The 21,466-nt window shown below is 37.5% G+C and overlaps 3 protein-coding genes across 3 annotated transcripts; 2 read left to right on the plus strand and 1 right to left on the minus strand.

The window, feature by feature from the left end:
- The first annotated feature begins 1,827 nt into the window (after positions 1–1,827).
- LOC101292018 (cytochrome P450 87A3-like) lies at positions 1,828–4,827 on the plus strand. Its single transcript, XM_004298702.1, has 9 exons — positions 1,828–2,042; positions 2,510–2,831; positions 2,954–3,103; positions 3,485–3,736; positions 3,830–3,919; positions 4,011–4,089; positions 4,193–4,299; positions 4,383–4,507; positions 4,602–4,827. The coding sequence occupies exons 1-9, from the start codon at positions 1,849–1,851 to the stop codon at positions 4,723–4,725; spliced, it is 1,443 nt and encodes a 480-aa protein (XP_004298750.1). The 5' UTR covers positions 1,828–1,848; the 3' UTR covers positions 4,726–4,827.
- A 227-nt stretch (positions 4,828–5,054) lies between these two features.
- On the minus strand, positions 5,055–11,856 carry LOC101299771 (protein HAPLESS 2-like). Its single transcript, XM_004300711.1, has 18 exons — positions 11,671–11,856; positions 11,433–11,576; positions 11,257–11,345; positions 11,016–11,055; positions 10,798–10,855; positions 10,661–10,721; positions 9,764–9,842; positions 9,228–9,361; positions 8,542–8,740; positions 8,145–8,225; positions 7,963–8,063; positions 7,672–7,789; positions 7,116–7,148; positions 6,943–7,036; positions 6,767–6,861; positions 6,502–6,617; positions 5,731–5,831; positions 5,055–5,641 (listed from the first exon to the last, which is right to left on the minus strand). The coding sequence occupies exons 1-18, from the start codon at positions 11,854–11,856 to the stop codon at positions 5,304–5,306; spliced, it is 2,067 nt and encodes a 688-aa protein (XP_004300759.1). The 3' UTR covers positions 5,055–5,303.
- Positions 11,857–13,794: 1,938 nt separating this feature from the next.
- LOC101300060 lies at positions 13,795–18,015 on the plus strand. The gene is made up of 14 exons (XM_004300712.1): positions 13,795–14,093; positions 14,461–14,878; positions 14,969–15,076; positions 15,164–15,647; positions 15,948–15,988; positions 16,067–16,135; positions 16,230–16,330; positions 16,513–16,591; positions 16,699–16,797; positions 16,873–16,941; positions 17,106–17,155; positions 17,291–17,372; positions 17,493–17,587; positions 17,677–18,015. Exons 1-14 carry the CDS (start codon positions 13,795–13,797, stop codon positions 17,774–17,776), a joined length of 2,094 nt encoding a protein of 697 aa, XP_004300760.1. The 3' UTR covers positions 17,777–18,015.
- Positions 18,016–21,466: the final 3,451 nt, after the last annotated feature.

Consider the following 21,466-nt stretch of genomic DNA (forward strand, 5'->3'; position numbering starts at 1 on the left):
CTCATTTTTACTATTAACACAATCTATGATGATAATCAATAATGAAACAAATTTAAGTGGTAAATTTGAAATGTGTGGACAAAAAAATAGATGAGGTGTGTTAATAGCAAAAAAGAATTGTGTTAATAACAAAAAAATCGTGCTAATAGCATCACCCTGATTATAGGGTGCGTCTATTGCCACCCCACAAACCAGTTTGTTCACCCCACATTCTTTTCACACCCCACTCATATAATTTTAATGGCAAGTCTACTTTGTTCACCCATTAACAATACCTAAAAAACCCTTTTCAAAATTCTATTTTATTCACCCTACATTCTCTTCATATATTTTGTCAAATTCAGATTTGCTCAAGGTAAGTAAAATCACCAAGTGAACAAAAATTCACATGAAAGTATAAATCCAAGTTAAAGAACAAGAAAAAATTGTCAAATTTAACAACTCAATGGTATCAGTCGATATCAAGATACACAATGTCTGTAAATATGAGAAATAATGAGTAAATAGATAGATGAATCATCAACAAAGAAAAAAAATATATAAACAGTTTACCTCATTTTCATGTTAAGTGCTAGTCTCTTCATACTCACGAGTCACGACCGAATATGATAAATCTAAGTTAGAGTTATGAAATTTGTGTTCATCTAAAACAAAAAAATAAAAATAAAAATAAAAATTTGTAATTTGTAACAGCTTATTGTCCCTTGTTGTAATTTTACATCATGATATTTTTGTATTTCAATAAATCAACAACGTGTGGATGAGCAAAGTGGTTTGTGGGGTAGCAATAGACGCACCCTGATTATATTAGTTTTTAAATTTATGTTTAAATCTGATGTTGCTATTTAAATTCTAAAATAGTCAACAGCTATATTTAGAGAATGATTTTCTTTTTCTTTTTTTGGTCGGAAGGGCAAACATGTGAAGCCGAAAAAGAGATAAAATCTTAATTATAAATTTGTTTATACCAAACAAATGTTTTAGAATTAAAATCTGATGAGGAAAGAACAAATTTTTTTTTCCTCAAAAGAAAAACTAATTGGAATACCTTTTTGGTGTTTAGACAAATATATATACCCTCATTGTTAACGGCTCTTAATAGTTGAGTTAATGGCAGTGAGTTAAATGAGAGACGAAATGAAAAGTGAGAGAGTTAAATTATATTTTTGAAATATGAGTGAGTAAAGTGATTAATGGGTTAAAACTCATTGACTATTTGTGATTTTTTGCCATACATATATACAGTTCCCTTCCAGAGCGATGTTCCGCTTTGAAATTAAAGTGTGGACCTCCTTATTTCACTCACTTTTAGGTCGCATTTCCACATCTCAACCGTACAATGTTTAGAACACAGTGTGTAGATCATTCTTGCAAAGTTTCATCTAATTTGAAGATCATTTGGATACCGAATTAGATTAAATAAATCAACAAAACAAAAACTGTCAAAACAGAACCGTTCGTGTAAATCACGATTATGGAAGCTCAAATGATCTTTAAATTGGATGAAACTTTACATAAATGATCTACACACTGTGTTCTTCAAATTAGATGAAACTTTGTAAAAATGATCTACACATTGTGTTCTAAACATTGTAAATTATATATATTCATATGCAAGTTGTTACTTTTGCGGTTCAAATGATTAAATAAATATTATATATATTCATGTGCAAGTTGTTACTTCTGCGGTTCTGCCATGTCTAGTACGTACTGGATGCTTCACAGATGCATATATACTTCATTCTCAGTTGAGATTTTTCTTCGATTAATTAATCAATAATCATCTGTTCTTTATCGATCAGTTTGTGAAAGATCTTCCCGATCTGTAGTTGATAGTTAGACTGTTAGATGTTGGGTGTGTGCATTGTAGCGCTAGTTGCTATAGGGATTACACACTGGGTTTACAGGTGGAGAAATCCCAGATGCAATGGCAAACTTCCACCAGGTTCGATGGGTTGGCCCCTCATAGGCGAGACCTTACAGTACCTTGCTCCCAACTCCTCCTTTGATGTTCCACCTTTCATCAAGACAAGGAGGGAAAGGTGATTTTGAATATAGTAAATAGCTACTTCTACTATGTTATATATGCTTCTCCTTATTGTTATCCTTTTCTTTCATCTTAATTAGTAGTTCTTGACAGTTTGACATGATCATTCTAACTGATTTTCGGCAGGTTGGTTATCTTTTCAATTTTTAGAACTGGTTTTTGGATGATTTGGGGTTTGATTGTGTGGTTCAGAAGTTCAGATTCAATGTAGAATGTTAGGGAAAATGTTTGATCTGTGCCGGCATGGACTTGTGCGTCCAAACTCTTTTTTATTTACATAATTTTTTTAAGATTATTTGAACTTTTAGATGATATAAAATGTAGAATATGTAAGCAAATGTAAGGGAGTTTGGACTCAAAGAAATTTATACTAGTATTGAACCATTAATGTATGAAACTACCGTGTATATTTATGTTATACAGACCATAGATTCATCTAATTTTGCATTTTTCAATGTGTAGGTATGGACCAATATTCAAGAGTCAATTGATGGGAGCACCATTCATAGTGTCCACAGACCCTGAACTCAATATGTATGTGTTCCAACAAGATGATAAATTGTTTCAAAGTGGGTATCCAGATTCTGTGCAAAAGATATTTGGCAAACAACAGATGGGAAACGTGCATGTGTTGGTATACAAATACCTGAAGAGGATGACGCTAAACCTCATTGGCCCCGAAAGCCTTAAAAAGGCGCTACCTGAAATTGAACAAGCAATACACACAAGTATGCAACAATGGTCATTTCAAGACACTACAGATGTTAAAGAAGCAGCTGCAGATGTAATATTACGGATTTTCTTTCTTCAGTTCTAGTTACTCATCAGATAGCTGTTCTCTTTAAAAGTTTAGACAGCATGTATGTATGGTGTTTGAAGTTTGATTGATTTGGTCTTGATTTGCAGATGATATTTTCCCTCTCTGCAAAGAGACTCATGAGTTATGATTCCAGTAACTCCTCAGATAACCTAAGGGCAAACTTCAGTGCCTTCGCTGATGGACTGATTGCCATCCCTTTGAATATCCCCGGAACAGCTTTTCACAAATGTTTACAGGTACACATAAATTCTTTGTTGGTAGTTTGGCACCATCATTCATGACATGATAGCACTCAAAAACAAGCATATATTCACTTCAGATGGTAGAACCAAAAAGGGATGGTAAAGGAGTTTATTGGTGGACTATTGTAGCTGTAGTTTGGTGCATGCTGACTTCCAAATATTAATGGGCCAAAATCAACAAGAAAATGATATCAGTCATAGAACAAAAAAAATTAGCAATTTTGTGAACTGATCTGTAAGTTGTTTTGGTAAGTACTTTTGACTGATCTATACTCTATACCTGAATGAAGAAGCATCAATTCTTCTCCAGAAATGCTAATTATATATATGCCCACGTTCATTACTTGCTTCTGAGCTTCATCATTCTCTCTGCAGGGTAGGGACAGGGTACTGAGCAGGCTAAAAGACATGCTGCAGGAAAGACGAGCAACATCTCGAAAGCAACCTATTGATTTTTTTGATTATGTCCTTCAAGAACTTGATAAAGAAGGAACAGTGTTAACAGAAGAAATTTGTTTTGATTTGATGTTTCTGCTGCTCTATACAAGTTTTGAAACAACTTCCACAGCAATGACTCTGCTCCTCAAGTTTGTTTCGGAGCATCCTCCGGTGCTAAAGCAATTAACGGTCTGAACTCTCGTTCGAACCATGTTAACTGCTCTATTTCATAACCAGAAAATATTCTTATTTATTATTATTTCTGACTAATGCTCATAACAGGAAGAACATGAGAAGATTATAAAGCGAAGAGAAAATGCAAATTCAGGACTTACATGGGAAGAATACAAATCAATGAAATTTACATTGCAGGTTATTTTTTTTAGAAAAAAGAAAAGGTGTAAAACTTAACTGTTTGCTCTTCTATAGCATTGTTTTACTCATGAACTATATGAACTCACAGGTCATCAATGAAACCGTTAGACTAGCAAGTCAAGTGCCAGGCATCTTTCGAAAGGCAATAAAAGAAGTACAGTTCAAGGGTAAGTACTGTCTTCTTATTAAGGAAACTTAATCGTCCTAGTAAATTTCAACTGATATATTATATATGTATTAACAACCCTAGCACTATGGGCGTGAGTGCAGGATATACGATCCCAGAAGGTTGGTCAGTTCTGGTTTGTTTCCAACCCCAGCACTTAAACCCAGAAAAGTATGAAGATCCTCTGGCCTTCAACCCATGGAGATGGGAGGTACATAAAAACTAACTTGGACGATAACCTTGATTGCCATTCCTCTTATCCCTGAATAATGAATAATGATGGAATGAATGAAGGGTAAGGAAAGTGGTGCATCCAAAGATTTTATGGCTTTTGGTGGTGGCTTGAGATCCTGCGTAGGAGCAGAATTTGGTAAGGTGAAGATGGCTGTATTTGTCCATTTCTTAGTCACAAAGTACAGGTAAGTGTATCCTCCAAATACAATCAGAGAGCAATAGAGATGGGGCTGGAAAGAGGTGGAGACTAATTAACATATTTTACTTGCAAACTTTCAGGTGGGAAGTGATAGGAGGCAAGACAGTACGAAATTATACTATCCAATTTCCAGGTGGTTTTCACATCCGGATGCAGCAGAAAGATACAAGGAATGGCGAACAGCCTATAACTCCAGATACTTGAACTGTACATGTTAACATGGGTTACGTACACCATGGCAAAGCCACCGCCTCCTGTTCAGTGAGGGTTGCTGCCTCTGGAGCACAGTACTACTTCAAATCTTATTTTGTTGATTTAATAAGGTTCAAAGTCCAGACTAGTATGTTGGCAAATGTATTTATGCAATTTTATAAAAAAATAAAAAAATCCAATAAAAGAGAGACAAGAAATAACTATTATTGCACAGGATCACAAAGTTTTGTGCTTCTACCTAGATAACTGCGTACAGGATGGAAGCATAGAAACATAACAAATGACAGGAAACAGGTCAAGAGATATAAATAGGAGCTGAGATTGGAAAGTTGCACTTAACGAATAAAGAGCTTGATATAGTAATGCCCATGTCTACAATATGAAGATGGTATCAGTTCAACTTTTCAAGTGCCATTCATTATCTCTGTATAGAAGGGAAACAGATTGGTATGCAACAGACTTACCTGATTTCTCTTGCCTCACTTGATTGTAGGTCTGGACTCTGGTCACTTTGAATAGTCTTTTGTTGTTCTCCTATGTTTTTATGGCCGTGGTATCCAGTATTATCATCAGCGTACTTTCTGCATAACAGTTGAACTCTTTCTTCGGCCATGCTTGAGCTTATCCTTGTGAACATGGTGCAGATGGTAATGGTACTCACTGCCTCTTTCAAAGTGGCTATGCTTGTGATCGTGGTGAGTGCCTTTTCTTTTATGATGAGAACCATAGTTGTGGTGCCTTGGTTCATGCGTATGATGTTTATGAACATGAACTTGCCGGTGATCTACATTAATTCTGTGTCTTGTATTCTTGGTACTCGGACTATCCTCCCAGAAATGATCTTCCCACCACTCATATAAAGGATCGAAAAGTCCCTTCTGATGTAAAAGCCACAGGAGCACAATGACTGCACCTCAACAATAATATGTTATGTCTTCTTTGCATCTCCAAAATCATCCAGTATAAAATATACTAATTCTGGAAAAGTAGGTTTACCCGTTGGAAAAATTGCCAAAAGTAGACCGAACATCAAAATCCAACTCATACATATGTACTGTATATGGCATCTGAAGTCGAAGAATCCAGAGCATTTTGTTCTGTTTATGGAGAAAACAAAAGAAGCAATAAGAATTGAAGTTTGTATAACTGAGCAGATGCAGTTCCAAACCATTACATATGCTTGGTTATGCATATATATTGCACAGAGCCAAAGGCCGCCTGGCTAGACCTGCCTAAAGGCTCTTCCGCCTAGGAGTGCCAATTTTTAGAACACTGTGTATCTCTACTATTAGAAAGTCAGGCACCCTCTTTGGTGTGTTATGGTGAAACCTTTTTTATAAACTATCCGTATTACCTATGATAGAGGAGTTTTGATATAGAAAAACACAAATCAAGGATGGTTAATACAGTAAATGACAACAAAATAAAGTATTTTCAAAATATAAAAGCAGTAAACAAAAAAATAAACAAAAAAAAAAGAAGAAAAACGTGGAACGGTTTCTAGTGAATTGCAACTGCATTAGCAGTTATTCGCAATTAAAAAACAAAAAGATAAAAGTAATAACACGTGTGTTAAGAGGCTAGTGAGATATGAAAGGAAAGTCTGAATGCAACCAGCACATTGGACATGCATTATCATGTTACACATAAAATGACTCAACAGCCAATCCAGTAATAATACCAGCATTATATATCTGAATCTAGAGTATATCTGTTAAAACTTAAAAATGAGCCAAAATTTAGATTATTCCACTATGCAACAAGTACCTGCAATTTTTTCCAGTGATGAAATCTATGATAGTCTTCCACACATGGTTCCAAATGTGTTCAATAGAGTCAAAGAACCCAGTTGTTCCTGTCTTTGGTGGCTTAAAGGGAATACCGTGAAACAAGTCATGACTTGAGTGGTTCATATCTATCACATGCAAAAGGTTATGATATTTCAAGAAGTAACATCAACCTTATTCTATGGGGGTTCAGCAACCTTCATACTTTGTTCAAAATCAAATGAAATTTCTTGTTTCTAAGCTATACTAACCTGTGATCCATTATCAATGACAGTAGACGTAGTAGAAAATTGGCACTCAGCTCTATCAACTTCATTATAATTAGAATCCTTGAGTATAGCTGCATTCAAGGTCCAGAAATTAGTCACAGCATTAATACTTTAGGCCACTTTATCATCATTCTGAGTTTGGCAGATCATACCTGCACAGACGTATTTTGCAGCTTGATCAGTTCCTGGGTAAAGTTTGAAGGATCGAGTTAACGTTTCTTTTGGCTTCATAATGAAGTATTGTTCCTGAAAACAGTCATTTTCTAACAACTTAATACTCATTATGTTGGAAATCTTGATACATGAGCAGTGTGGACAAAAGTACCTCCATAAGGGTGACATCACTTGAGCAATCAAACTGCAACAAAGGTATTTGTGTCACACACAACTACTACACTGAAGCTGGTAAATGAGTAATGCATCCATTTCAAATACTAGGGAAGACTCAATATTTGATGTTCAAGTGGAGAAATATACTCATGGCCCAAAAGAAAGACAAGAAATTTCTTCACAATGAAGTTTGATCACTGGGTATTCACTAGCATCACAAATTCACTATCCAAACTGTCAAAAACTTATCACAAATTAAGAACCAGATTTGAATAGAGCATGTTAAATAATACTATCATACGAAATAATCATCCAGGGGAAATGATATGGAACCTTCATAAAACAAAATCATATAAAATCCTACCACCTAGCTGTGCATAACTTGTTATTTCTTAGCTAAAGACAGTATCCTAGTAAAAAAATAACTAGTTGTAGTCCCCATTCAGAACCAAAAGTTATAGAACCATGACGTCCATCAAAGAAATCCAAAAATATCAATGAGAATAAGGGAAACAATTATTCATTGAAGTAGAAAATAGTCAGTAGGCTACCGTTAAACAATAAGATGCTTCCACTTCACCAGTATTCTTTGCTGTGATTGTAGCAGTTCCAAATTGAGTAAGGGCCTCAAATGTGGGGATATTGATGCTTAAGATTTTCCCAGGACTCCTATATAATACACTCAGCAATAAGAAAGGGGCATTCGAATTCTATGCCGAATTTCAGTTATTAGACAAGCAGTGGATTACCTAATCGTTTCAAAACAATACCGGTTAACATTAATCAATGTACTGCAGATACTTGATAGTAGTAGACATGAATCCTAGTCTGGAAATACTAACCTTTGGTAGACATATTCTACATCATCAGCACTTAGTTCAATCAAGAGATTTGTATTAATGATTTCCGTGACTCCAATGGAAAACGAATGAGTTCCTGCATTCTGCACCAAATCAGAGTTTATATGTATCCAAATGATAGAAATTCCTTCAGAAGAGTAACTCAAATATTTCTGATACATTACTGGATGCTGGTTTATCCTTTCAAACCTCCCTTCCACACCAAAAAGCGGCACCTGTTTCCTTTGGACACGGTTTCGATCAGCCTGTCATAAGCAATCATAACTCTATTACCAAATACAAAACAACCACAAGTCTATGAAACATCTCTACATTTAAGGAAATAAACCCTGGCTTTTCATACAAATATAAACATGACATATATGAAAATGAATAATAGATAATAGAGCACGTATGTCGAATCATCAACATAGTTCATGTTAAGATCTTGAAGCAAGTAGTTTTGAGAATATGATGCTAAGGTCCAAGCGAATCAACATGGCAATATGTAAAAATTTAACCTTACAAATAGAGGGCGTAAATTCTTAGAGAAGATAGAGCTTTGAAGAGGGATACACAGACCTCCCAGAAATTCCATAACTGATTATGCAAGCAACTCCAGAATGGTGAAGAGCAAAAGTTTGGCTGCCCATTAAAAGCTTCAAAGTCGACACCAATTTTATTACATTCAACACCATCTAAAGTAAATCTAACTCTCTCCAGCAGCATCCACATGGAAAAGTTCCTTCCCAAATTCTGGGGTTGACCTCGCCCCCCCCCCCCCCCCCCCCCCCTTTCCCACAAAGAACAGGAGACCGTCAGCAGTATAAGAAATCAAAATGGTGTCGGATTCTGTAAAAATATCTTCTAATTAAAAGCTTGATCATTTATAGGAACCTAAAACATAACAGTCTGCTAGCAGATCAAGGAGATCCTTTATGTATTTCAATAAGATGTGTTAGTATCTTTTCAATGTGGATACTTATTTGAACATTCGTATAGTTGAATAAGAAGAACTCGTTTTACTGAAAATGGTGGGAAGAGCTATGTATTCTCACATTGTGTCTCCCTGTACACTGATTCGGAATCAATGCATCTTACTTGAATAGTTGAATTACAAAACCAACTGCAAGCAGTTCTTAATTTTCAACCAATATGCTTCAATATTTAAATATACAAAAGCAGGAAATGCGTGTTCCAGATTATTTTTCCTATATTATGCAGATTGGTATGAATGACAGTAAGTATATCAGTCCAATAAGCATACCTGCCTTGGAATTACAAGGTAAAAGTCCTCAAATGACGGTATACTTGTGTATCCAACAAAATCTCCAATAAGATTAGCTCGCAAAAAATTGTCATTGGATATTGCTGTTCTGTTTTCAGGACCTACAAGCACTTCCTGGCAGAAATCAAAGGTGTACGAAAACCTCTCTTACAAAACTTTCTATAACCTCTCCTTTCACTTCCAATAAAATAAATCACATATCATATAAGAGAAAATAGATTCAATGAAATCAACCACATATCATAGATAGAGTGCTGTGAAGTAAAAGGAAGAACAGAAATTCATTCCATTGGGAAAATGGGGCTGTGTATAGTTCCGTATGAACATTCCATAAGCTCTCAGGACAGAAGAAATACACTCTAATTCATCACCAGAACAGAATGACATATTACTATTACATGTGTCTCAGTTCAGAATCAGGTCAGAATCAGGTCATGGCAGAAAGCCCGAAACAAGAGTACTATACCATAAGCAATCAATATAGATATGGTCCAATTATGAGAAGAAACAACATACCGAAACTTTAGATCCTGTCTTTACTTGAATGAGAACACTGAATCCCACTGACCGCTGTCCAATACCAAAAACATGAAACCTAAATAAATTTTAACGAAAGAAAAATCAGTCTACCTGGTAGAATCATGATCAAAATATAACAAGTATGAGTCTAAAGACAGTTTGATACTATTACTTTTGATATTCATTTAGGACTAATTTCAATTTACCCCGTCAACTTTAGGTCGATCATCATGTTAGTCTTTTTTTTTTTCAATTTCATCAAAAACACCCCTCAACTTCCAATTTTCATCAGCCGTATCCAAACATCTGTTTTCCATCAAATTCCCCCGTCATGTGATGACATGACATTAAGAAAAAAACCAAATTTGAAGTCGTTGGGCCCACAGAAAAAGGACAAAATAAACAAATTACATTCAATCCCACCAAAATCACTAAAGCTAAGGGGTTGTGATGGAAACATAAATGTGTATCGATATGGGGGAAAAATGGTCAAAAAGGTTATTTTCGGAATTTCTTTCTTCTTGATGCCACGTCATCACCTGACGGAGGATTTGAATGGAGAACGGGGGTTTGGACACGACTGATGAAAATTGAGAGTCGATGGGTGTTTTTGATGAAATTGAAAGAATAATGACTAACATGATGATCGACCTAACACGGCTGATGAAAATTGAGAGTCAAGGGGTGTTTTTGATGAAATTGAAAGAAGAATGACTAACATGATGATCGACCTAAAGTTGATGGGGGTAAACTGAAATTAGTTCATTTATTTATGTTTACACGATCATGTGATGACTCACACATATAACAAAGAGTTCATGGATGTCTAATAGATCGATCTGAGCAAGAATCAAATATCAAATCGCAACGATCAATTTAGTATAAGGTTCATACCAATCACCCGGAAAGCGGACACAGTGAGCTGTATTGGCCTTTCCTTTCATCAACTTGTCAACTAATCACAAGAACAGTCAGGTCTTACAGCAAGTTGGTGATGTATAATCGATACTAACATCATAAAATGCACTTACAAACATTTCCACATGATGAAGGGACTCGCCGCTGAGTCCCGCAAGGACAGCACATTGGCTATGAAAAACAGATCAAAGAGATATGATTCAGATTGTAAATCATATTGAAGATTATCAACCATGCATAATGCAATTGGAATGACTAATCAACCTTTTAGCAAGCAATATAAAAGAGATAACTGCTGTCAAAGTGATACTAAACAGTGTGGAAAATCTACCTCTGTGTGCTCGATGATGTGACCATTTTCATCTCGTAACCTACAAAACAGACATTGATAGTTCATCACTTGTGGCACCAAACTGTCTCACCTAACTTCAAAGTTATAACAATCAAAGTATAAGGATCTTGGAAATTACAATCCGAAGGTAAATTCCACATAACTTCAAACATAAAGATATACGGTAAGAAAAAACTAAATCCCAATGTAACAAAAGAAAAGGATATTAGATTGTAATTGCCTTTCACATATCTTCACCACTTTGGCATCTGCATCCGGCTCACACTTTCGAGTCTCAACATGATACTCTTCTGGCTTGTATGCAACATCCTGAATGTAAATGTTACCAGTATCAGTCACAACGTTTCAAAATCGAAAAGCACAAGGTTCACAAGAAAAGTTGAGCTTTTGCCCTACTCGAATGTACGTAAGCTCATACAAGGCATAAGCTGCGGATTTATTAACAGTCACGACAGGCGGTATTCGAAAAGTTTGCATCTTCTTGCTTGAATTCTCCTCCACCTCTACAATTTCCACAACGATCGAAGCCTCACCCCCACTCTGTAAATCGATATCAAGCAATTCCATCAAGACTAATGCTTTTGAGAAAACGTTCTTAAAATAATTGAGGGTAATATATAAGTTTGTTCCTTACCGCGCCACTAGGGACGGCCATGTTGAGGACGATCTTCTTAGTGCAGTTGAGGTCACCGGAATCGGAAGTCTTCTCGCACTTCTCGAGTTTTGATTTGGAGAGGATCTGGACTCCGAAGACGTCGCGGAGAAAGCAAGGAAGGAAGAAGAGGATGGTGATCAGCCATAGTTTTGTTAGGGTTGTCATTTTGGGAATGTCTGGGAGTCGATGTTGTTTTTTTGGGAAGATAATTAAACAAGAGGGGAATGACGAAGGACACAGTAGTTGTGGCCTGTGGGGAGCGGGAACTGCCAACAACGGTTTCTTTTTGAAGAAGAAAATTCAAATGACGGTTGGTTGTTTTACACACTGATGCCCTGATCGAGGTCAGTTAGCTAGGGATGAAACTAGAAACACGTACGTACAGTCGTACGGGTTTGGCTGTTATACATATTTGTATAACATGCATCAAGCCGTGAACCGTTTGATTATTTAGCAATTTAAAATTCAAGACGATGAGACGGTTCACGGCTTGATGCATGTTATACACATATGTATAGCAGAAAAGTCTCAGTCGTACAACTGTGCCAAACAAGAGTACGTACGGTAGTATATTTTTCTTAACTTCCATGAGTTCCATCCATTATACTCTTGAAGATTACAAAGATGGAAATGACAAAGGTTAAGTCCTACAATCACTCAAATAAGAGAAGAAAAAACTACTCATATTCCGGTAATAAAACCTGTGAAATCACCCTTATATCTAGGTTACAGATAGTTACAAATTTATGATAAATCTGTAATACTAACTTAGAGAACATAATGGATGTGGTGGTGTGGGGGTAGTAGTTAGAAATGATATGGGTTTGGGAATCGCAGCTGTGGCTAGACCGTTTAAACATGCTCACTCCGCGTTGAATATGGAGTTTGAGGCTTGTAGAATAGGTCTATTACTTGGTATTCACCAAGGTTGGAGCGATATTGATATTGAGAGCGATTCTATCCTATTGGTAGCTGCCCTTGAACGGGAGGAGGAGGATTTGTCTGAGGTGGGTCGAGTTTTAGGAAATTGTAAAGACTATATGTCTGCTTTTCAATCTATTTGAATTCGACACATCGGCAGGGAAGCAAATGGTGTAGCAGATAGACTAGCTCACCTTGCTAGTGCGGGGTTGTTGGATGATGTTTGGTTAGGGGAGACTCTTGCTATTATTTAGAACGTTCTCTACGAGGATATTTGTAATAGTTCTATTGTAGCATGGGGTCTAGGTGTTATGTACCCCCTGTTGCAAAATTTTAATATTAATATAATAAATGAAACCGGACGTGAGGCTGAGCCTCCCAGGTAGACTGGGTTCCAAACCCTTTTTCAAAAAAAAACTTAGAGAACATATTACTTCATTATTTGACCCAAAAAAACTAGTATAAACACACTGAATGAGATATAGTGTACATAATCATCGTCGTTTGAGTTAAATTTAAGAGTGTAAACGAGCGTCTCAAATGTCATAATACTTTTCACTCGAAAGCACTAAATCCACTCACGGCTTAAAGATCTCCGAACTATCCATATACCTCCAAATCTCACTATCCGACTCTTTCCTCAAAATGATGTAGATAACTCAAAGATGCAGATGGATTGCATCACTTTTACTTGAAAGCTGAGCTCACCGTTTTTATAAATATGTGGCCATCCTCATCCTCAGGTGACATTGGCTATCAAGTATGAACTTCAACCTACAACTTGCCAACTTTGGTTAGGTTTGAACTAAAATCTTCACCATTACATCACTGCCCACCAGCAAAACGCATCCGTCCACTCATTTTCAGCCTCCATTTCTTACATAAGCAGCCCCAAAAGCCGCAGCCCATCTTCACCTGAAACGAGTGGGGCCCAGCCTGTACACCTTGCCGCACCCGATTGCCTCCTCCTCGCGGCGAGGCCACCTGGCAGCCTCCAGCTCGTCCAGCAAGATTTTTTTTTTAAAATTAATTAATTAAAATATTATAACCGAGTTTAACATTTTCGATCGGAACTTTCTCGATAATAAACAGTTATCTGGCGAGAAAGACTATTAACTATGCGCATCACGCACCCCTCCGACTACCCCGCCGGAGATCTCGTCGTCCACGTCGGAGACGGCCATGGCGGCGCGCGACTCTCAGGGGAACATATACCGAGTTCTGCTGGACCGGTGCCAGGACTTGGAGGCCAGCCACGTCAGGCTGAGAGCCGAGTTCCATGAGCTGCAGCACCAGAAGGAGGAGAAGACGACGAAAGAGGAGGAGGAAGAAGACGATACGGTGGTGCTGACGTCACAGTACTCGGTGCCTCACCGAGTCCGGGGGTGTTTCCTGTCCGGGAGTCCGTACCGGAGCATACTGGACAACATGGGCCACGCCGTCCACGTCTGCACCGTCACCGGCGGTGAGATCCAGTACTGGTATGTGATTGCTGAAACTGCGTCGTTTTGATTCTGAGATTTGCTTGGTAAAATTGTGACTCTTTAGTTTTAGTGTGTAAATGTTCAATAAAACAGTGAATTTGGATTTTGGTTTAATAGGAAATTCAGACTTCAAAAATTATATCACTTTCGACACCGGTTTGAGCTCAAGGCTTCAATTCAATGAATTTTCGGTTATAATTGCGTTAAGTTTTTCGGTTTGATGATCATTAATTTATGTGCTTAAGAAGTATTAGTGGTTAAGAGGTGACATTAACCAGATAAGATTGGAAATGATGATAGGCTTGGACACTTGTAACATGTAGTTTGAGGACTTTTGAGTTTAAAAGTGTGGAGTTTCATTCAGGAATCGTGCGGCCGAGAATCTGTATGGATGGAAGGACTATGAAGCGCTTGGACAAAGAGTTGCTGAGCTTCTGATTGCTGAAGAGTACTATGCGCCTTTAAAGAGAATCATGGAAAGATTGAGTATTGGCTTGACGTGGTCGGGTCAGTTTCCTTTCAAGAAGAGGTCCGGAGAGGTATTTATGGCGATGGTGACGAAAAGCCCGTTGTATGAGGACGGTGAGCTGGTTGGTATCATCACTGTTTCAAGTGATGCGACATTATTCAATAGAATTGAAGCAGAAAATCTGAGAACATCCAAGGATCGTGCCAGTGGACAACACAGGGGATGGCAGTTAAACTGGAACAAGAGCCAATCACACCAAGGACGGCCACCGGTTGCACCAGTGCCACAGATTGCATCATCTGTTTCCAATCTGGTGCTTATGTATAACACAATCATAGTTCTTTTTCTTACCCTTTCTATAACTTGAATTGTGTTGTAATCAATCTACTTCTGAACTAATCAGGCCTCCAAGCTGCTATCGAGAAATGATAAAAACGGATGCAATCCAAGCGAGGTTAACAAGGCAACAGCAGACACTGGAAATGCTAACTTCGAAAAAGCTGGCGCACTAGTGAGTCTCTTCGTCATAACAAGTTCTAATTTCTATGAACTTTTTATTTTTTACTGTCACTAAACTTTTTGGGTGAGATGCCTGCAGGCAGCAAAGGTCTTGGCAAAGTTGAACATTAAAGGAGCCAACAAAGGTGGAAAAGAAGATCATGAAATATCTCAAAATAATGGCGGAAGTGCTAGTCTTTTTAGCAATGAAGTGACAAAGCAGCCTAATTCCCATCGATATCCAAACACATCAAGTGCATATGGGCATAAGAATCCAATTGATTTAGATGAGAGTTCTGTCTTAGCATATTCAAGGGAGTGCAACGAGTGTTTTGGGTTGCATAGACCAAATCATCTAGTGCCAATATTACGCTATGCCGATGATCCGGAGCCTGAAGAAGGCAACTTGAATAATTCAGAGGCAGAAGATACAATGCAAAGACAAACAGATGGTAAACCAAGTTCAGCAGACAACACTCACAGCCCCAGTAGTTCATCAAGCAAAGGGGATAATGATTCTACTTCCATAGGAGGTTGTGAGATTCGTTGGGAGGACTTACATTTGGGAGAGGGAATCGGACAAGGTAAAGAGTTCTACTTCTGTTATATGTTGCTATTCTATGCTCAAAAGTCAGAAAGATTTGTGTTTATAGTGGGAAGAGAAGAATCCTGAATGATTTGATGAATGGTGAGCAGTTTTTATTAGGATAATTGTTATAATACTGAGAGGATGTTTGCTCGTTATTGCCTGTCTGTTAGTATTGAATGAAAGTAAAGTTTTTTTTTTTTTTTAAAGAAGTGATAGGTTTTCATATATGGGTTTGTGTGTCTGTGTGCTTGTGCATGTGATTTTACTAATACAAACGTTTGTTCTCATTTCACAGGTTCATGTGGTATTGTATATCGTGGAATCTGGAATGGATCGGTACATTTCTAAATTTGAAAAGCTCATTGTATGTTAAATTAACATATGACTAATAATTGTTTTGTTTGTGTTGTTTAGGATGTTGCCATTAAGGTTTACTTTAAAAATGAATACAGTGAGGGGATTTTACATGGCTACAGAAAGGAGGTGATATGACAACATCCTGTGACCTTTTAACTATTTGTAATTGTCATTTAAGAAAAAATGCAGCTGACTCTGGTGTCTCTTTTGCATTCTTCAGATTGATATAATGAAAAGATTACGGCATCCTAATGTGCTGCTATTTATGGGAGCAGTATATTCACAAGAACGTCTTGCTATTGTCACAGAGTACTTACCTAGGTAATTGGAAGTATATTGCATTTTTGATGATTGACAGTGAATGATATTAAGAGTCGACACAACGATACTCATAAGTAGCCTTTTTCATGTTTCGAGTTATACCCTTTATGACTTGAATCAAACTTAGATACTTCGTGATGGTATAATATCCGGTGGCTTACTTTAACGTTGTGGGTGATCAGGGGTAGTCTTTTCAGACAACTTCACAAAAATAATCAAGCATTGGATATTAAGCGACGTATGAGGATGGCCCTTGATGTTGTGCGTTTATGCTACTCCCTCTCCCTCTCCCTCAGTATTATTTCTCTTTTTTACAAGTGGTCTCAATCTGTCAGACAAAAACTAACGAATTTTCTCTGTTACTGCAGGCGAGAGGTATGAATTACTTGCATCGTAGAAATCCACCTATAGTCCACAGAGACTTAAAATCGTCTAACTTGCTGGTTGACAAGAACTGGACTGTCAAGGTATGTTACTGGTTGTGGCCACTTTCAAGTATATTAAGTGTTTATCAGTTGCTCAGGCAAGTGTTGTGTTGTCAGGTTGGAGACTTTGGTCTGTCGAAGTTCAAGAACGCAACCTTCTTGACTGCAAAATCTGGTAGAGGGACAGTAAGGCTCTCTTTCTCTCTAAAGTCTTTGAATACTTGCTGGCTGTATAGCTTACAGTTATCCACAAAACTTTGGAAAAGAATTAGAAATTCATACGCTTGACTGTTGTGAGATATTCTAAATCACTATTGATCACATACTTTGATGTCTTTATGTTGATGCAGCCTCAATGGATGGCACCTGAGGTCCTCCGAAATGAACCTTCAAATGAGAAGTAATTTCTCATAACTACACTGTTTATTAAATTTTTTTGTACCATGTCTATGTCATGTACAAAGTATGTACCTTATGTTCCTGTTAGTGCTTCGCAGATCATTCACATCCAGATACATTTTTTCTCTTTGAACAGGTCTGATGTATTCAGCTATGGTGTCATCCTTTGGGAAATAATGACTGTATCGGTCCCATGGGATAACCTCAATCCCTTGCAGGTTCTCTTCTTTCTTTCTTTGTATGACCAAGCATGTGCATGTATGATGGGGAGACCACTTCAATACTATTCAGCTGTTAAATCTAATTAAATTGTTCATTTTTTCTTTTTCATTTGGAAGGTTGTTGGAGTTGTCGGCTTCATGGATAGGAGATTGGACATACCGGAAGGCCTCAATCCTGAAATAGTATCCATTATCGAAGACTGTTGGCGAAGGTACAGTGTAAATATAGCTAGCTCAATGTTCATTTTCTAATTTGGAACTTGCAAGTAAAACTAAACCATCCTCTGCCAACTGTAAGCAGTGACCCCGGCCAGCGCCCATCGTTTGAAGATGTGATTCAGATAATGAAGAACTTAGTTATCAAAGTTGAAGCAGCTTCAGTAAGAAGTTCAAACCCTTGAATTATTAGTATTGGTTCAGGTTACACTTGGGGAAGTACCTTTCTGTTATATATTGATCAACAGTTGAGAAAAATTAACTGTCATACATAATGGTTTCACTGCAATTGTGTTCATGTTGTGGGTCAAGTGGAAATGAGGAAAGAAAAGGGCATGAAGCCCGCAAATGTTGCCTAGTACAGAATTATACACGTGCTTCAATACTGTATCATCATTCCATTATTCTATTTCTTTTCTGCTTCCAATTGTTGAATACTTCTTTGCAATGTGCTAGGAATGTTTGGAGGTCCGTTATCAACCATTTAGAAGCAGTATTGATTTTGCCATTTTACCAAGTTTCCGTCATCAACCAACAAATTTCATATTGGAATGGAAGACGACTACTTGTTTTACATCCAAAAACTGACCCCCAGTAAACACTTTCAAATTTAACTACTCCGTTTGAGGATCAATCGCAGACTAAACAACGTGCACGACCAGGGAGGACAATTCGAGATTAGGAGAATCCAGTTTTTTAAGTAGCTGTGCTTCTCCTGTGTGTGTAGCCGTTTCTGCAATATCTCTGAGAACATCAGTTACAGTGGTATGAGAAACTCTTATGCCAGACGTTGAAGAAGTTCAAAATGTGCTTGTTACTGCTACCCTTCTCTTAGATACCCCCTCTCTCTTCTATATCAGTTCCTAAAGCCTTTGTTTCCCCTGCACTTCTGGTCGGGACCCGGAGAACCCTAAGCCTTTGTTATCATTCTGCAAACCCTAAAATGAGTGAAGGAAGTGTGAGATGGAATAGGAACTGCTCGACACCTTCCAGTCGTCTACTATTCGACACCAAGGACCTATTTCATTTTTCTTATTCCTTTTATTTTCTTTTTCCTTTCCATTTTTTCTGGTCGGGTGGCGTTTTTCATATTCAAAACACAGAGTAGAAAGGAAAAGAGAGATGCATGCTCAAACATGATGGACCAGCTAGCCATGGATGGATGGGGATGTCCAAACTAACTGCTCCATTGGAACGAGCTACACTGACCCAGCACGGCAGCGATGTTTAAAGTTTGACTCCGGGGTCAACCTTTCACACTGGTACTCAGTGACCTAGCTCGAATCCACTTTGATTGGCGCCAAATTTATAGTTATATACAATGACCCGCCTCATTTCGTAGACCTCTACCTGCTTCTTTGACCTGGTCTCGTGTCGGTGGGTTGCCCTACGATCCATTTCTGGAAATGGTATATCTCTCTCTCCAATTATTTCTTTATTTTGTAATCAATATTGTAAATTATGTTTTCTTTTTGTTGGTTTTATTGTTTGTTGTTGTAGTTTTGCAATCAGTTTGTTTTCTCTTATTTTCATGTACTTATTGTAAGGACTAAAATTTTGTGTTATTACGGAAATATCGACCCTTTAAAAAAAGAAAATTTCGGAAAAATATTGATCTCAGTAAATTATCGATATAAATTATTTAAAGGGGATGAAATTTATGAAGGCAATATATATCTTTAAATGCACATATATATACTAACATAAACGCTTCACATTGTGGATGAATAAGGCGTTGTTAGTATCTTTGGGCAACCAAGGTTCGAGTCACGAGTCTGTGACTTGCAAAAATCTCGAATAATAATTTCATGGGATCAAGGAGATATATCGAGAAATCCTTGACTTATTGAGAGATGTCATTCTCATTCTAATTCTCTGAATTTGTCTTCATGTTATTTTCATTTACGGAGTGATGCTTGTTTAGATCATTCTTGAACTTGTAACTAATATTGCATATATAGGAAATGTTATGGTCATAATTTGTTTATTTTGGAAGATTTTCTGCTAAAAAAATAAAGCAAGTAGAACATGTTGCTGGTAGCTAGCTAGATCAAAATCAAATGGTAATATGTAACCAAACGAAAATAAAATCATACAGTAATTATAAGCAGAGCATCCCTATTACAGTTTCTGATCTTAACCAGATACGGCAATATGGAACTAAATTTGTCAACCAGCAGTTGGTGGTTATGTATGACCATCCGATCGAGAGAGAGATGATTGGACGGTCACATGCCGTTGGCAAATTTGGTTCCCGGCAATATCCTAATCCTGGCCTCTCAAAACGTGATGGGAAATGTTTGTCGTTTCTCCACCGGAACAGATTTGTATAATCCAAATCACTCACCTCCTTTTTTGTCGATTTTGGACCTATGCCGTTCCCTGACGTTTTTCCCTTCTAGGAGTTCTAGCTAGGGCGCCTTAAACTATATGCTTTAGCCTTGAACCAAGTAATTTGCGATTTGACAATGCAGAAGTGACTAGTTAACAGTGATTTATCTGCACCCCAGCGCCCCTAGCTTGCATGGTTTTTAAGCTGCCAGATATGATGATTCCTCATGGTGCCCTATGCCTCTTAGCTTCGGCTACACGTGACGAACCCCCCTTCCCTCTCTCTCCCTCGTCCTCTCCATCTCTCTCTGTCATCTTTCCCTCCATGGATCTCTGTCTGTTATCTGTCTCTGGGTGCAGTGTGTAGAAGATTTCTGCTACGAGTTCCCAGACCTCTAGCTCTGAACATCACCACGATAATAGATTTCATCTCAGACGATAGTGTACCAACCCCGGTAAGGTTGCTTCTTTATCAGCTAAGATTATCTGTGACCATGTGATCGAATCAATGTGGTGGCCCGTCCTGTAATATTGTCGTATATGTCGTGCAGGGTAGACCCGACGGCATCTAGGGTAGGCCATACTCGGCTGAACAGGGTTGAGAGACACAGTCGGGGAAGCACTGGGGTGAAAGGTGATGGAGCAGCAGCATGGTCTTCCAGGGCAAAGCTCTGCAACTCTTGGCCTGGGAGAGACAGACGATTCGACTTTTTTGGTCCTTTTGTTTCTTTATGAGCTTATCTGCTTATGGCTTGTGGATCGGATGTGTGGTTGGATTTATCATGCACCATGATCATACTGTTAATTGGTCAAGTAAGAACGTACTATATCAAGCCAGCTAGTGGTTACTGTATAGACTCGATTTTTTTACCCCTTGTACTAGATGGCAGGTGCGAGTTTACTGTGTTGAATTGTAGCTTAAACAAAGTTACCCCATCAGATAAACAGCTCAAGTTATGAATTATGATAACGAAGGGCAGTGTTCTTCCTTTTTTGAAGAAAATAGAAAATAGAGAATAGAGAGTGGCGATCTTCTTCTTTTTTTGATTGAAAATAAGTGACTGGAGCTTGATAAACTTTTGTTCTAATTTCTTCTGTTTATGGTCTAACTTTGTTTACTTTCTGATTACATGTCAATAATTTTAGTTTTGGTTTGACTTAACCTCTTCTTTTCTAATTTCTTCTGTTTATGGTCTAAATTTCAACATCCTTCAAGACACCGACTACTACATTTTGAATTGAAATAGATATAGCGTGTCTTGTTGTATGTAACTTGTTTCACATGGGAGCGGATTTTACGCACCAAGCTGCATTTGCACTATTAATATGTAAGTGTATAAATCGCCGTATAGGAAGATTGAGTGAAGATTAGAGACTATAAATTCTTTATTTTTATTTTTATTTTTGATCCGATCAAATAAAATGCCTATTCTAAAAGTACATCTTCTTCGACTTAGTGTTATCACCTTCTTAGTTGAAAACACTTGAGAGTTGAGACTATTTATTTTATTTTTTTCAATTTTTGTTAACGGTATTAGACTATT

The sequence above is a fragment of the Fragaria vesca genome, linkage group LG5 (assembly GCF_000184155.1).
Source record: "Fragaria vesca subsp. vesca linkage group LG5, FraVesHawaii_1.0, whole genome shotgun sequence".
In the NCBI taxonomy this organism is placed as follows: Eukaryota; Viridiplantae; Streptophyta; class Magnoliopsida; order Rosales; family Rosaceae; genus Fragaria; species Fragaria vesca.